The 16,057-nt window shown below is 48.0% G+C and overlaps 1 protein-coding gene across 1 annotated transcript in view; it reads left to right on the top strand.

Annotated features, from left to right (window-relative positions):
- ANK1 (ankyrin 1) overlaps positions 1-16,057 on the top strand; it is a 100,227-nt gene that overhangs the window by 12,605 nt on the left and 71,565 nt on the right. The window contains exon 3 of the mRNA XM_057696688.1: positions 15,076-15,174. Coding sequence (XP_057552671.1) covers positions 15,076-15,174 — 99 coding nt within the window. The remainder of the gene's footprint in view (positions 1-15,075; positions 15,175-16,057) is intronic.

Below are 16,057 nucleotides of genomic sequence, written 5' to 3'. Positions count from 1 at the left end.
TGGTTATCTCTTTTGTACATAGTAGTGTGTCCAGGTTAATCCCAAACTCCTCATTGATCCCTCCTTCCCGTCCCTTTTGGTTCCCGTAAGTTTGTTTTCTACGTCTGTGAGTCTGTTTGCGTTTTGTAAGTGAGTTCGTTTGTACCGTTTTTTCTTTAGATCCCACACGTAAGCGATAGCATATGGTCTTCGTGTTTCTCTCTCTGGCTCCCGTCACTCGGTGTGATCATGTCTAGGTTCACCCATGTTGCTGCAGGTGTAAGCACGGCCACCTTGAAGTGCGTCGTGAGAGAGTCCCTCTTAGGAGAGCGTCGCCCCTGCACGACGGCGGTTCTGGCACCAGCCACGCTCGTCAAATACGTGGCCAGAAGCGCGACCATCTGAGCGATCACAAAAACATAAACAGTTTCCATCACAGCCCACGAGAGCATGTGAAACCATCCTGGTTTCACTGGTACTCCCTCAATTTCCACACGTGCCTGCCACATGCACCCCACCACTGCTGGGTAACCATTTATCTTCAAAGTGAAGGGTTTTCCGCATTTCAGGTAAATGGAGCACCTGAACGAGAGCTACAGGATAATCATTTCTACGGCAGCCAAATACCAGGTCTTCTGATGAGGATTCGTTGGGCTCTGGTGATTGTGATAATTGCTACCTTTTCAAATTATAGGCTTAGAGCTTAGAGGAGATAGTGGCATTTAACTCTCTCTCACTTTATAGCTCAGGAAGCTGAGGTCTAGAGGTTACTTCTGATTATCTTCTGAGCTTTATGACGTTGGATTTGGAGAGATGGGCTTGCAACGAACACCTGAAGTTTGTCTGCTCATTCAAACATGTATTTTTAAACTTTTCTTTAATTTTTTTCCTTTTTAAAAATTTATTTTATTTTATTGAAGTATAGTTGATTTACAATGCTGTGTTAATTTCTGCTGTACAGCAAAGTGACTCAGTTATATGTGTATAGATATATTCTTTTTCATATTCTTTTCCATTAAGGGTTATCACAGGACATGAATATAGTTCCCTGTGCTTTACGGTAGGGCCTTGTTGTTTACCCATTCTCTATATAATAGGTCTACAAACATGTATTGAGCACTTACAGCGCCTTGGTAGACACTAAATTCATCCAGGCCCTGCTCTCAAATAAACTCAGAGTCCAGTAAAGAAGCCCAGCTTGTAAGTAGAAGGGTACAAACCCAGAGCCATCCCGAACAAGTACAGAGGCTGCTTTCATTCACTTTTTCATTCACTCAACACATTTCACGAGCTGCTCTACTCAGCCACGTGCTGGCCGCTCGCCGTGAGTCCCCACGACAGCTCCCCCATCACTCCTAGTCCGGGGGTGGTGGCTGGGATGCCAGCGAGTCAGAGAAAGGCTTGGAAGGGAGAGTGGGAGGTGGCCGGGGAAATCAGGAGTGGGGCATTGCAGTGAGGAGGAGCAGACCGCGCAGAGGCAGCAGCGGCGAAGGGCACGGGAAGATGGGTGAGGCTGGGGTAGACGAAATGTAAGAGGGGCGGGTGGGGGTGATCAGGCTAAGGGGAGGACGTCTGGATCAGGGTCAGCAGGGAGCCTGTTACGCGTCTCTGGCATCACCTCTTTATTTATTTATTTATTTTGGCCACACCACACAGCATGCGGGATCCTAGTTCCCCAATCAGGGATCGAACCTGGTCCCCTGCAGTGGAAGCTCAAAGTGTTAACCACTGGACCTCCAGGGGAGTCCCCTCTGATATCATCTTTTTTTTTTTTAGAGTTTGAGTAGGATTGGTATTAATTCTTCTTTTTTAAAAATTAATTAATTAATTTATTTATTGGCTGTGTTGGGTCTTTATTGCTGCATGTGGGCTTTCTCTCGTTGTGGAGGGCGGGGGCTACTCTTCATTGCAGTGCAGAGGCTTCTCATGGTGGTGGCTTCTCTTGTTGCAGAGCATTGGCTCTAGGCGCGAGGGCGTCCGTAGTTGTGGCATGCGGGCTCTATAGCTGTGGCTCGCAGGCTCTAGAGCGCAGGCTCAGTCGTTGTGGCGCGTGGGCTTAGTTGCTCCGCAGCATGTGGGGTCTTCCCAGACCAGGGATGGAACCCGTGTCCCCTGCATTAGCAGGCAGATTCTCAACCACTGCGCCGGCAGGGAAGCCCTCTCTGATATAATCTTTTGCTTAAGAACTGCTGACAGGCATACAGATGGTGTTCAACTACATCATTTCCTGATTCTCCCTGCACCCCCAACTCACACAGAGAGCCTCTCTGTATGATAATAGGGTAACATTAAGCCTTCTGGAAACGCGGCTCTGGAACAGCGATGGAAGGAGGGGGAAGGGTGTGTCATTGCAGCCCCCAGGCAGGAGAGCGGTGGTCTGGGGTGTGCCGTGAGTCGGGGGGAGCACTAGACACCCCGACACCCGGTTCCAGGGGCTCTCCTGGAGCTCCAGTTCCTACCAGAAAAGACATTAGTGAAAAAGACAGAACCTGAAAACCTCCTTCCCCTGAACTATTTTAAATAGGTAAATTACTTCAGCATCGCGGCAGAAATGAGCTATTTGATGTTCATCTTGCTACTTACAGTGGCTAATTTATAGTCTGAAAGGAAGCTGATTGCTTGACATGAGTCAAAGTGACCCATGGTGTTTAAGAATCACAGATTTCACTTCTCTGCTTTCTCAAGCCCTTCCAGGCACGGCCGCCCTGGAGGCTCACATCACCCTCGCGGGGTGGATAGAGCGGGTGCTTGACGAGTGAGGTCGGCGAAGCGGCCAGGAGTCTTCCTCAGCTGGAACCAGGGTCTCCCAGCCCCCCGCCAGGCCTCAGTGCTCCGTGCTCCATGGAGGGGTGACTGGTTATATTTTCGTTTTCCTTCCCTCTCGGTGAAGGAAGCGTTAACTGACCGCTTCGGGTATACAAAGATGTCCACTTGTAGCAACAACAGGGACCTCTCTGGAATCCTAAGGACTAGAACAGGTGATAGCATCGTCAGGAGGGATCTGAGACATATTACAAGGAAGGCACACCCTCCAAAGTCTACTTCATGGCTCGACTGCTGTGAATTTACAATGTGAAGACTGGATGTGGCGTTGTGAGTCTTGAGAGACTGAGAGATAGCTGTGTGTGTGTGTGTGTCAGGTTGCAGGCGTGTGAAAGTAGTTCCGCCAGCTCTTAAGGAGCACACGGTGTGTGCCAGGGCCCGTCCTGGGGCTGGAGGCACAGCAGGACGTGGGGCACCGCAAAGAGACAGAGACACGAGCGCTGCTACATGCAATGTAATGAGGGCCTTGGTGGACTCGTGGATGCCATGGGAGAGCCGTTCACTTCGGGGCGCTGGGAATGGAGCAGCGATGAGAGAGGGACAGGGAAAGTCACGGAGAAAAGTGACATTTGATCTGGGCTTTGGAGGACGATTGGCCTCCCTGGTTAACAAAGGAATTGTAAATGCCATTCATTTTCTTTCCAATTAGAATAGACTGTCCTGTGAATTTGCCTGGGATTATTGACATGCGATTGTGAATTCTCTGTCGTTTGTGATAACCGTGTCCCTGAGTTTAATTGTTTCGAGATTTTTCCCTTAACAACAAAATGAATACAGGGTAGTTGTTGACAAATTCACACTTTACAGAAACAAAGTCAGCCTTCTATAAGTCTCCCCTTCTTCCCCTGCTCCCCCCAGATCACTGTGAACAGTTTGGCGCGAGTCTTGTCATATCTGTTTCTGCATCTCTGCGTGCAAAAGTACATATCTTAATTGTTTCCTGTTTGATTCTGGAACTGTGGAATTAGGAGGAAGCAGGCCTTTCATTTTGAAGATTCACAGACTGGGAGGTGAAGTGACACGTCTAGACACAGGAGGACCATTTAGAGGCCCTCATCCCGTATCCGATGTTCTTTCCTCTAAACCTCACTGCCCTGCTTCCAAAGGGCTGGCTCTTTTCATCCTTTTAAAGGAATGCCGAGATCTCGGAGGTGGACACTGTTTCTAGTCCATAGGAGATATTCTTAGCTGCTGACATCAATTTCAGAGTCCCGTTGCCTTATTAACTTGAGCTTACACTTTCCTCCGTGTCCCTAAGGGCCTCCAGCCCCTGCGGCTGCCGTGCTGCTGAGCACGGGAGGCTGCCCAGGTGTGTACGGAGAGGAGAGGACAGGGAACCGGGTTGAGGTATCTCCTTCTGGAGCTCCCAAACAGGTGTGGGTTTCTGGTTCTTTCTTTCTTTCTTTTCCTTTCTTTCTTTCTTTCTTTCTTTCTTTCTTTCTTTCTTTCTTTCTTTCTTTCTTTCTTTCTTTCTTTCTTCCTTCCTTCCTTCCTTCCTTCCTTCCTTCCTTCCTTCCTTCCTTCCTTCCTTCCTTCCTTCCTTCCTTCCTTCCTTCCTTCCTTCCTTCCTTCCTTCTCTCTCTCTCTCTTTCTTTCTTTTTCTTTTTTTCTTAAGAAAATGAAAACATTCAAGTGTTCTCCTCCTCGTGAGTATCCAGTAACCTCTAAATTGTAAGCGCTACCCGGGCAAGGAGGTAAATTTTGGTTGTAGTGAAGCAGGGGAGGGGCGTGCTGGGAGCTGGTCCTGTGCCTTTCTCTGCCTGTGCGCCTTCCTCTCCATTTCTGAGCTGCCTCTACCTTCCCCGGCGCTGGACCAGAGACAGGCTGGCAAAGGAGAGGAGTGATTTCCCGCCAGGGTGACACCAATCGCTTCAGCTCTTTCTGGCTTCCGATGCATTAGATCCAGGATAGTATATGTTTAGCAGACCTTTCCCACCAAGCAGTCTCTGGGGAGCCACGCGATATCCGGGTCAGAAGGAGGCTGCGGGTGGGGGTTCCCATGCGGGGCTTGGGCTGTTCTCTGGGGTTTCTAGCCCAGAACAGTCTCTCAGCTCTGGTGAAGGTCGCGCCTCACGGGGCCTGTAGAAATAGGAGGGATGTGTACCCTCAGCCGCTCACTCTGGCTCTGGTCCTTACACGTGCGGGATCCCCAACGGGCTGTACATCCTCTCCCACCAGAGCGAGAACCCAGAGTAACCCACAGCTCTGCCTCTGCTTCTCCATCAGCCTCGTCTACCCCTCCCCCACGGCTCCTTCCAACCCTCCACTTTCTTTTTTAAAATTGTAACATTTCGATATATGTATAAATACAGCTGATTCCCTTTGGTGTACCTCAAAAACTGGCACAATAGTGTAAAACAATTATATTCCAATAAAGAGCTTTAAAAAATATTGTAACATTTCGAACCTATAGAAAAGTCGCAAGAACAGTACAAAGAATCCCCACATCTCCCTCACCCAGGTTCTCTGTGACCTTTCCTGTCTATCAGTCTATAATATGTACTCTAGATGATGTAATTCCCCATCACCCCTAAACAGTCAGGGAGCACCACCCAGAAGTCAGAACACTTCCCCACAGAACACAGAGTCTCTCCAGGAACACACTTTGGCTTCACTTGTCACATCCCGTCGGCCTCCTTCAATCTGGAATGCTTCCTCCGTCTTGGCCTATTTCTCCTCTTTCTGACTGTTGTCCCTTCTGTAGTTTCAACCTCAGCTGTGGCTGCTGATGTTTCCGGGTGGCCAGGCTGAGGCGGTACATTCTTGGCCGGATCCCATTGAAGTCACGCTTCCTTTCCACCCCTGGGGATGTTAACCTTGATCGCCTGCTGAAGTTGGTGTCTGCCAAGCTTTTCTGCTGTAAAATCATCGATTTTTCCCTTTGTGGTTGATGGGTATTTTCTGGGGGAGGAATATTCTGATAGGATGCCAATAATCCTGGTCCTCATCCAACTTCCAGCCACCGTTCTTGGAATACCCTGGTGACTTCTGCTTGCATCGACTACCACGGTGATGGATCCAGGGAGGAATTCTCCGTCTCCATCATTTCTTCTACGTTTATTAGCTGGCATTCCCCTGAAGGAGGAGCTTTCCCTTCTCCCTCATTGATTTGTTTTCATGATTTGAGTATACCTGTTCAGACTCATGGGTTCCTATTTTATTCTCTGGGTTGTAATCTGATACTCTCATGACTTATTTTTGGTGTTCAAATCTAAGTCAGGCCACTAGGAGCCCTTTTGATAAGCTGGGTTCTGTGTTCCGTGATGCGACTGCATCATTCCTTGATTTCCTCACTTTCTGGCATAAGTTATCCCAGCACCATTTTTGCGCTTTTGCTGCCCTAGCCCCTCATCAGCCACTTTTCCAAGGCCCCTGGTTCCTTTTAGTGGAGGATGGTATGTAGACACCAAAATCTGGTCACTCAGTGTGCCCATTGCACCTGTTTGTCACATGTACACACACATCTGCAACTATCTCCACATCTATCTGTGTGTGTATATTTTAAAGAATCCGTGAGATCAAGCCAATACTTCTAATCCTAGCCCAAGAGCTCAGGGTTCTTCCTAGATTCTCCTCTTTCTGGGTTTTACATCCCTTCACACAGTGAGATAACTAACTCCCTACTGATTTGCATCATCCTCAATGCACTGTGTTTATTTGCTTGATGCACCAACCTCCCAAGCACTCCAGAGCGGCACCTTCGCCCTCTCAGATGCCACTGCAGGGCACCTCTCTGGTTCACTGTCCTGCTTCCCCAGATGCCGGCATCTTCCGGCTGGGAGGTGAGGGAAGGCAACAGGAAGAGAAGGGAAGATGGGAAAAACCCCGTTCCCTTTGGATGTCATTTCTGTTTGGGTTGAAAATTTAATGCAGGCAATTTGAGGAGAGGACTCAAGATTTATACTGTTGTAGTAATTTCTTTGCCAGCAGCTTAATTCATGCCCTCATCTCATGAGCCTAGGGTGACAGTCACTCCATCCTTCCTTTCCCATCACCTCTTGTTGCCCATCATCCCCTCTGCCTGTGGTTTCCGTGGTCTCTGCCTTTCCTTCTTGCCTGACACTTTCTCTCTTTCCCATCAATTTCAGGATTCAGAGTAGGGACTGCAACGACTTCAATTCCTTTTTTCTCTCCATAGCCCTGTTTAGATTCTTATTTCCTACTCTGTTTCAGGGCTGCAGACCTGCAAATATATAATGTCAGTGATTGTGCCCCACAAATAGGAACCAATAATAGAGCAAAGCTAGAGGTCACAAATATACAGGCGGGTTTTTATTCAGGGAATTAAGCTTCCGTAACATAGAGTATAATACTTATCTTCTCTGGACAGATATAACAAGCTAATAGAGGATCCGTGCTGGGTGGGGAAAGTAGCACATAAAATATAAGAACTAGGTGCATGATCCTCTGTGTGTACATCCTTGTCCTTTATGGGCGAGACCTTCACTCCTTGCTGACCACCTGGGTAAAGTGGGTGTGGCCTGAAGGCGAGTTACCTAGAAGCCCCTCCCCCACCTCTTCTTGTTCCCCTCTGGGGTCCTCCGCTTCTTGGCTTTCTCTGCCACTGCTCTGGCTTATTATTCCAGGATTCCACTCCTTTCCTTCCCCATCAAAGCTCCCCTTGCCACCCTGGGCTCCATTGCCTTTGGCAATAGGACAGCCAATTAAACGATCAGCTGAGTCAATAACAGAGTAGTAGGTGCTTATGAATAAAATGGTCCTGCTTCCCAGCTGCTGCAGGAGCAAACACTGCTTAGCTTCGAGAAAAGGGTTGGGGGCTGGGGTCATGAGATTCCGCGGCCGTGGGGTTGGGAGGGCGGGTGAGCACAGGGTCCTCAGGACACAGCCTGAAACTGCCCGCTCTGTGGGGGCAGGGCCAGCTGTGTGGATGGGTGAAATCATCAGCTGTGAGAAAAAGTGTGGAACAGAGCGTGTCCACCCGAGAATGCCAGCATCAGCCCTGGAGGTGTTCTTGGAGTTTTCAAAGAGGCAGAGGATCTCTGGACACCACAGCCTCCCTGTTTGAAATCATCCTTTGCTCTGGACAGGCTGAGAGTGGAATTTCCTGTGACACATCTACTGTATTTGTACATTGAGAAATCAATTAGCATAATTGGGGCAATCAGAGACATGAAACAGAGGGATCATTTGCTGAGAACAAATGTCTGAAATTGTCTATTTTGCCAATGGAATTTCTCACAGTTGGTACAAGAAAATACTCCAGATTAAATCATTCGGGTTGAATGTCACTTTTTTTTCCTTCTTCTTCCTCTTCCTCTTCCTCTTCCTCTTCCTCTTCCTCTTCCTCTTCTTCTTCTTCTTCTTCTTCTTCTTCTTCTTCTTCTTCTTCTTCTTCTTCTTCTTCTTCTTCTTCTCCTTCTTCTCCTTCTTCTCCTTCTTCTCCCTCTTCTCCTTCTTCTCCCTCTTCTCCCTCTTCTCCCTCTTCTTCCTCTTCTTCTTCTCCTTCTCCTCCTCCTCCTCCTCCTCCTCCTTCTCCTCCACCTCCTCCTCCTTCTCCTTTTTCTTCAAAATGTTAAAAGAAACACAGCCTGGCTGAGATCTCCTCCCCTCCCAGCAGACACATTGCTGCCCAGAAGAATCCTCTAAATTGACATTTTACCTGAAAAAAAAGAGCAAAGGCAGATGAAAAACTCCAGGTATGCATGCTTGACATGAATATTTTTACCAGAAAGACCCTAAAATGGTTGTCTGCCATGTTACAACCACATGGGATGAGATCATAAGAGGCCAGGTGGCCTCAGAGGCTCAGGATGGTGAGTTTCTAGAATGTAAAAGGCTTTGAAGAACATTGCTCCCACCCTAATAGCAAGAAAAGCCTGGATAATCTACAGAATTACGGTTTTCCCTGAGCCCATCCGAGGGATGAGGCCACAAGGCAACGGAGTGAGATGAATTCCCAAAAGGGACACGCCCTCCGAGGAGAGGGCCACTGTTCCAGCTTTGGCAGATGCAGGAGAGAAAAGCAGCTGCCTTACAAGCCAAAGTCTCAACAGATTCTTACAGGCCAGTGTGGCTGCCGTGTGTCTGGAACCCCAGCCCTACACCGGGTGCTCCTGAGAAATATGGGGGTAAATCAGGAGATCAGAGAGCATCCCTGGGCGGCACAGGAGAGCAGGTGGTACTTGTGACTGTGGGGCAGGGGTAGAGGGGAGAGCAGACAAAGCCTGCCTTGCAGACTCTCCCTCACGTGAAGCAAAAACAGACCCTCTCCCCTTCAGACCACAAGCAAAATCTCTTCTCCAAGGGAGGAGTAGAGGCAAACTGCCTCTGCCCCTGGGGAGGGTAACCTTCCAGCCCCAGGACACAGGCAGAGACGCAGCGCTGCTTCAGGAAAGGGGGAGGCACAACCCCTGTACTCCTAGGGAGGTTGTTTGGGGCCAATAAATGCCTTATACCAGTAAAAAGCAGAGGTCTGCTACTGCTGGGGGAGGAGCAAGGGAATCTCACCCAACACCAAGTATAGAGACAAGGCAGGTTTTGCTGCTACAGAGAAGAGGAGGAAAATGATGAAAAAAATAATCCCACCTTTGAGGTCCAGGAGCAAAGCCTGCCTAAGACTGAAGCTGGACCAGGACAAAAGAGAACCTCTGTGCTCCTACCTTGTAACTGCTGGGAGGGGGCAAGCGCATGGAGAGACACCCCAGCTGAGACACAGGCATGCAAGGATGGCTGGAAGCTGAGGGGAGATCAGGAACACAGAACAACCCTCCAGCACCCCAGCTCCTACTCTGAGCTCAGGGTGACAGCAGCCTACCTCTGGAATAATCTGAAGGCTGTGTGCACCAATGGTAATGACAAAATCCAGACACAGATCAACTCCTGGCTAGGTTGACTCAGCCCCCCAACCTGCCCCACCCTGCCTGTGCTAACAGCTTCACAGAAGCAGAGGCATGTCCATTTCCAGGCACAACTTACATCAGTCTCTACTGCTCTTCTATGTATAATGTCTGGCATTCAATTAAAAATTACAGTGCATACACACATGCACATGCGCACGTAAGAAGAAAACAAAGCATTGTCAATAGACAAAGCAATAAACAGAACCAGACTCAGAGATGACCTGGAAGTTGGAACTGTTAGATGGTCTTTAAAACAACTGTGCTTGATATGTTTAAAGGATCTAGTAGGAAAAGTGGACAACATTCTTGAACAGATCAGGGATTTCAATGGAGAGATGGAAATTATAAGAAAGAGTCCAATAAAATGCTAGAAATTTTTTAAAAACTTTCTTGGTGATGAGGAATTTCTTCAACAGGCTCAATGGTAGACTGGACACAGCTGAGGAAAGAATCAAAGAACTTGAAGATAAGTCCATAGAAATGATCAACATTGAAACAAAAGAGAGAGAAAGAATGATGAAAGAAGAACAGAATAGAGCAGCCAAGGGCTGTGGAACAATATCAGTTAGTCTAACATGTGTGTAATTGGAGACCCAGAAGCAGGTGTCTTTAACAAGAGGAGTCTGGTAAGCTGGCATTTTCTTGAGAAAAGTGTGTGGTTAAAAAAATGGCCACAAGTAGCTATTGCTTTGCTCCCCAGCTTCTAATTTAGCTGAAGTGTTTATTCCAATATCTCTCCACCTCCTTCTTGATTATCTTCTACACCCAGTTATTTGGGAGAAGAAATATGTGATTCCTCCCCATAATCCCCCTCAGCAGTCTGCCTGCCATTCAGCACGGAGTGGAGTGGCTGTCAAGTTAGCTGGACCAACTGAAAACGTGCAAGGAAGGTTCAGCAGCTTGCCCTTTAGTCTTAGCCAACAACTTAAACTTGATTTAACTCGAGTGCAACACATGGATCTTGATTTTATAGAGGTGGTAGATTACAGTTTGTCTCTGTCCATAGTTATAGCTAAGCTCCCAGAATTTGCACCCCTCCCCTTCAAATTTGAGCAATAACAAATCTGCTTTTAAGAAAGGATGAGGGCTTCCCTGGTAGCGCAGTGGTTAAGGGTCCGCCTGCCAATGTAGGGGACACAGGTTTGATTCCTGCTCCAGGAAGATCTCACATGCTGCAGAGCCACTAAGCCTGTGCGCCACAACTACAGAGCTTGTGCTCTAGAGCCCGTGAGCCACAACTATTGAGCCCGCATGCCACAACTACTGAAGCCCGTGTGCCTAGAGCCCATGCTCTGCAGCAAGAGAAGCCACTGCAATGAGAAGCCCACCCACCACAACAAAGAGTAGTCCCCGCTCACTGCAACTAGAGAAAGCCTGTGCATAGCAATGAAGACCCAATGCAGCCAATAAATAAATAAATAGATAAATAAATAAATTTACTTAAAAAAAAGAAAATATGAAAGGCAGCATTTCTCCATGAAACACTCTTTTGAAGTACCAGAAGTAGTCTCCTGTATAGACTAGTTATGCCTCTAGTAAGACAGTTGTACAAGTGCGTCGTGTACAGGTGCAGTTAACTCATTTTCAGGCTTTCAGCGACTTCAGCTGCTGGGTGTGGCTATCTCTCCACTGAGGCCAATTGCTGGAAAAAACTAGCTGCAGTGGGTCTGAGTGTTTTTGTATTCCTGGAATCCAGATGCTTCGTGGAAGAGAGAGGTGGGCGCTTGATGAGAATGGCTGGGAGCATCGTTTCTAAAATTTGAGCTCATGGGTTTAGAATTTAAACTCAGACACGTTTAAACTCACATTGCCATTATTAACGGACCTGCACCCTTGGCTGTGCAGACTGCCCTACAAAGGGCTCTGGGAAACTTTCCTGACCGCGTCACCAAGCATCTCCTTTCTCCTCTGTGCTACTTTTAGTCTTATACCTGCATCTGGGGCATTTTTCACATGATTTTGTCTTTATTTTTGTGCATCTCTTTTCTCTACTAAACTGAGTTCTTCGAGGGTCAGGGTTTGTGCTTGGGACATCCCTAGCTGTACCAGGCACAGAATAGGTTCTCAGTAAATGTTTGCTGAAGTGGAGTAAGTGCGTGCTCCGTGCGAGGTAACTGTAGATGGGATGAGAGTTCGTCACAGCTGTGCCCCTGTGTGATTTTGCCCTGCACTGGGTTCCTGGGCCTTCTTGCACACTCGTCATAGCTGTGCCACATGGGGCTTGTTCTGTGGCCGTGGGGAGGGTGTTGGATTCAGATCATCACAGTAATGGACTTGGAAGTAATTTAGAGTGATCATGTTGGAAACAAACAAATCAAAGATAAAGTGAGAAAAATAAAGTCATAAGGAAGAAAAAGATCTTTGAACCAGGATCTGAGAGGGAAGCTGAGACGCAGATCTGTTTAGACGGTTCCTCGCCTTCTGCCAGGGTGCGGCTTTGGGAGGCCAGTGTGCGACTCAGGGAGGGAAGCAGGGGGGCTTTCTAGGGACCAGGGCAGCGAGCAAATCCTGGGGACCCCCTACAGCGGTCCTGACCAGACCCACATGGATGGTCAGGGTGACTGAGCAAGCCCTCGCTCCAGGCTGCCTGGTAATCACACAGGGAATCTGTGCTTTCATCATCTGATGAAAAGAAATGTACTAGTTCCTTGGGTTAAGGAAAAAAAGAACAAAGACAAAACCCAAGCCCTTTCTTCCTGGGGAATCCAGGTTGACTCTGTATGTGGCTGTGTGACCTGAGACAGTCATTTGACTTCTCTGGGCCTCAGGTTCCTCAGCATCCAGGGATATCCAACATCCCTTTGGACGCCAGCATTCTCTGGGTGGACAGTGTGTCTAGAATCCCTGTGGACTGAGATCCTGACTCTGGCCCCAAAGAGCAGGGACAGCCACCCTAGGGCCTTAGCAGCAAACATTAGCTGCCGCTTCCCCAGCGTCGAGGCATTCAGGCCCAACAACTGCCCCTGGAAAGGGACCGCAGCCCTGGCAGCACTGAAACCCCAGCAGTCAGCACACCCACAGCCACAGCCACAGCCGGGTCCCCTGCAGTGAGCAGCCTGTGACCCCCACAGGTGCACCCCACCCTGGATTCCCACGTAACCACAGGGTGCCTGTGCTCCGAGTCCAGAGCCTTCCAGACAGGGAGCTGCTGGGCGTGAAGAGGAGAGCCGGGAAGGGAGGGGGCCTCTGCCTGTGCAGACCTGCCCCGGGGGTAAAGGCAGGATGCAAAGCTGGAGAAAGTGCCTCCAGTACCCAGAGGGGGTCACCTGACAAATGTTCTTCTGCAAGTTTGTGTTTTGCAAAATGATTTGGGGGACCTGGTGTACTTCACCCCAGCTCTTACCCCTCCCCCAGATGCCTCTCGTAACAGACAGCTGTCTTGCCTTCAACCAGTTTCTCCCTTTCTGTTATCAAAACTGGCTCTAACCCGGCCTTTATCTGACAAACTCATTTACACTGGGGTGTGGGTTATTCACAATGCTTTGGACCCTACGTTTCATGGTGTCCAAAATCTGCAAGAGGAAGAAATCTAATGGAGGTTTTCAGGTATTTGCAGGGGAAATATTGCAACGGGCTCTCCCATCACCCACCTCCCATCCCTTACACCCACACCGACCCTAGCAAGCCTGGCTGTGTGGCAAAGGTTTGGCCAACTGTACTCTGTGTGTTTGGGGTGCAGGGAGGGTCTGTTCTAAAGAAGAGGTAGGTAAAGTTTCCCTCAGGCCTACCCTGGGCTGTTCTCTGACACCTAAGGCGCCTGTTATATTTGCCCTGACCAAGGACCCGATGTAAAGAGGGTCTTGTACATGTTCCGTTCTCCTGTCATGAGACACTTGTGTCATATTACCACAGCAATCACGCCGTACTTTCCTTTGCTAGTTTTAGCAAAGCAATAGGACTAATCTGTTAGTTGGTTAATGTACGACCCCTCCCAGGCAGAATATTTGTGTTTTAATTGGAATCTCCTGAAAATGATGCCCAGATACAAAGGGAGAGTGGGAGTTTCAGGACCCTATGGTGGGGATGCAGAGATGGGTGAACCGGGGACCCCTCCATCCACACCATCAAGAGCCAGCCCCTCCACCTTGGTGGCGAGGGTCTTTCTTCTCAGCCAGAGCCCGCAGTGGCCCTGGGGCACCCCCTGAGAGGGGAGATGCAAGAACAGAGTTGACCGGCATAGGAGACAGGAAGGAGGAGGCAGGAAGAGGGGAGACTTGCTGGTGGGGAAGGAGGGGGAGATGGAGATCACTGACTAATGAAAATCATCCTCTGTGTGGAGCTGGAATCTACTTCTCCACTGGAACTGAAAGCTAGTTCCATCGCGTAGCCAGTTGTGTGTGCTCTGAGTAGCTCTCTTTGAAGTAGGCTCTTGCCAGAAAGTTTCAAACATCTAAGTCCTAAGGGTCAGAAGGGTCAGGCGCAGGTGGGGGACCAGTGAGGCTGGAGCTGGCTTCTTTCTCTCGAGCCCGGGAGCAGCTCCAGCAGGGCAGCTGGGACTTTTACTGCTGAGTGAGAGTGCACTGATGGTTGCTTGCTTGTTTTTCTCTTTCCCCCTAAAATGTAACTGTCAGACAAACGTTGGTCACATTTGAAATGCCAAGGTGGCCAAGGGGCTATTTCATTTTATTTCATTGAAGTATAGTTGATTTACAATATTGTGTTAGTTTCAGGTATACAGCAAAATGATTCAGTTATATATATACATTTTTTCTGATTATTTTCCATTATAGGTTATTACAAGATATTGAGTATAGTTCCCTGTGCTATGCAGTAAATCCTTGTTTATCTGTTTTATATACCGTAGCGTGTATCTATTAATCCCATACTCCCAATTTATCCCTCCACACTTTCCCCTTTGGTAACCATGTCTGTTTTCTATGTCTGTGAATCTGTTTCTGTTTTGTAAATAAATTCATTTGTATTATTTTTTAGATTCTGCATATAAATGATATCATATGATACTTGCCTTTCTCTGTCTGATTTACTTCACTTAGTGTGATAATCTCTAGGTCCAATAGGCTATTTTAATACTGACTCTTCTGTTGAGGAAATCTTACAGCTGGGTGGTTGGTGGTATTTAGTGTTCATATGACCTTATTTCAGAATATATTATCTTACTAAATATACATCTAGCTCTACAAATGTTTAGGATGCCTTGGTGTTGCCTGTTTGATTTTTCTGGTTGCTGCTGTGAAAAATTAACCAGGGGGTTGAAGTTAGACCATCTCAGTTAAGTGGCTGCCTGAACCTGGCTGAGATGTGAATTTTAAGGGTCCCCTTGGGACCCCTTGGGGTCTCCACTTGCAGCCCTTTACACATCCCCTTGCAGACAGGGGCTTCGGTCCAGCTGTCTGGACCAGCAGGACGCACAGACCCTCTAACCCCATCGTCTCTGCCTCTCTGCTCTTCACAGAATGGGCTGAACGGCTTGCATCTGGCCTCTAAAGAAGGCCATGTGAAGATGGTGGTTGAACTTCTGCACAAAGAGATCATCCTGGAAACAACAACCAAGGTACGCCTTCTCAGGGGATGGGAGCTTTCCATCAAAATTCACATACTGTCCCAAACTCTAAAGCCATAGAAGCCAGCCCTTCATGACAGAAACCCAAGCCTGCTTCTGAACTTCTCTCGTCCTTCCAATCACTTCCTAGTCCTGTGAGCGCCTTAGGTCACCTGAAAAACACAAGACCCCGTTTCCACAGGGATTCAGAGGGCCTTTATCCTCATCACAAGACTGTAAATCTAAAAATAAAACTCCTTTCCTGGGGGCTTCATGCTTTCCCAGGCTAAGAGATCCACAGGCAGGAGCTTTGGGTCCAAATCCTCACTGAGATGTTTCATGCTCTGTGACCTTCAATAAGTTACTCAGCCAGTGAGAAGCCTCAGTTTACTCATCTTTAAAGTGGAGATTATAATACTGAGTTGCAGAGTTGGTATTAGAATTAAACGTGGTAGTGTGTATAAAATGTCTACATAGGAAGAAATCAATAAATATTGGTGACTATGTTGTTCGTGAGGGCTATAGAAAAGCCCAGATCCCCCTCATTCATCCTTCTCCAGCAAGTCTTCCTTGGTCACCTCCAAACCCATTTCCTCTCCTTACTGGTCCCCTTGAATAGCGAGCAGAACAGCGTTCTCTTTACTCCAAGTGTTTGGCTGACGTCACACCTCTCACAGCAGGACATTTCTCCCCAGAGCAGTAGATTGTAAAGACCAGTAACTCAGGTCCAGAAACTGCAGTCATGAAATTGATGCATCTACATGCTGCAAAATCAGTTTCATTTCTTATGCATCTTACTTGTTTACTAAGCAACAAACAGTCAGCATTTTAAAACAAACAAAACTAAACCAAAAAATCACCTCTGTTTACTACGTTTCCTCTTCTCCCTCTTCCT

This window comes from Hippopotamus amphibius, chromosome 10 (assembly GCF_030028045.1).
Source record: "Hippopotamus amphibius kiboko isolate mHipAmp2 chromosome 10, mHipAmp2.hap2, whole genome shotgun sequence".
Lineage (NCBI taxonomy): Eukaryota > Metazoa > Chordata > Mammalia > Artiodactyla > Hippopotamidae > Hippopotamus > Hippopotamus amphibius.
The sequence above is the reverse complement of the archived record's forward strand: the minus strand, read 5'-3'. Positions and strand labels throughout refer to the sequence as shown.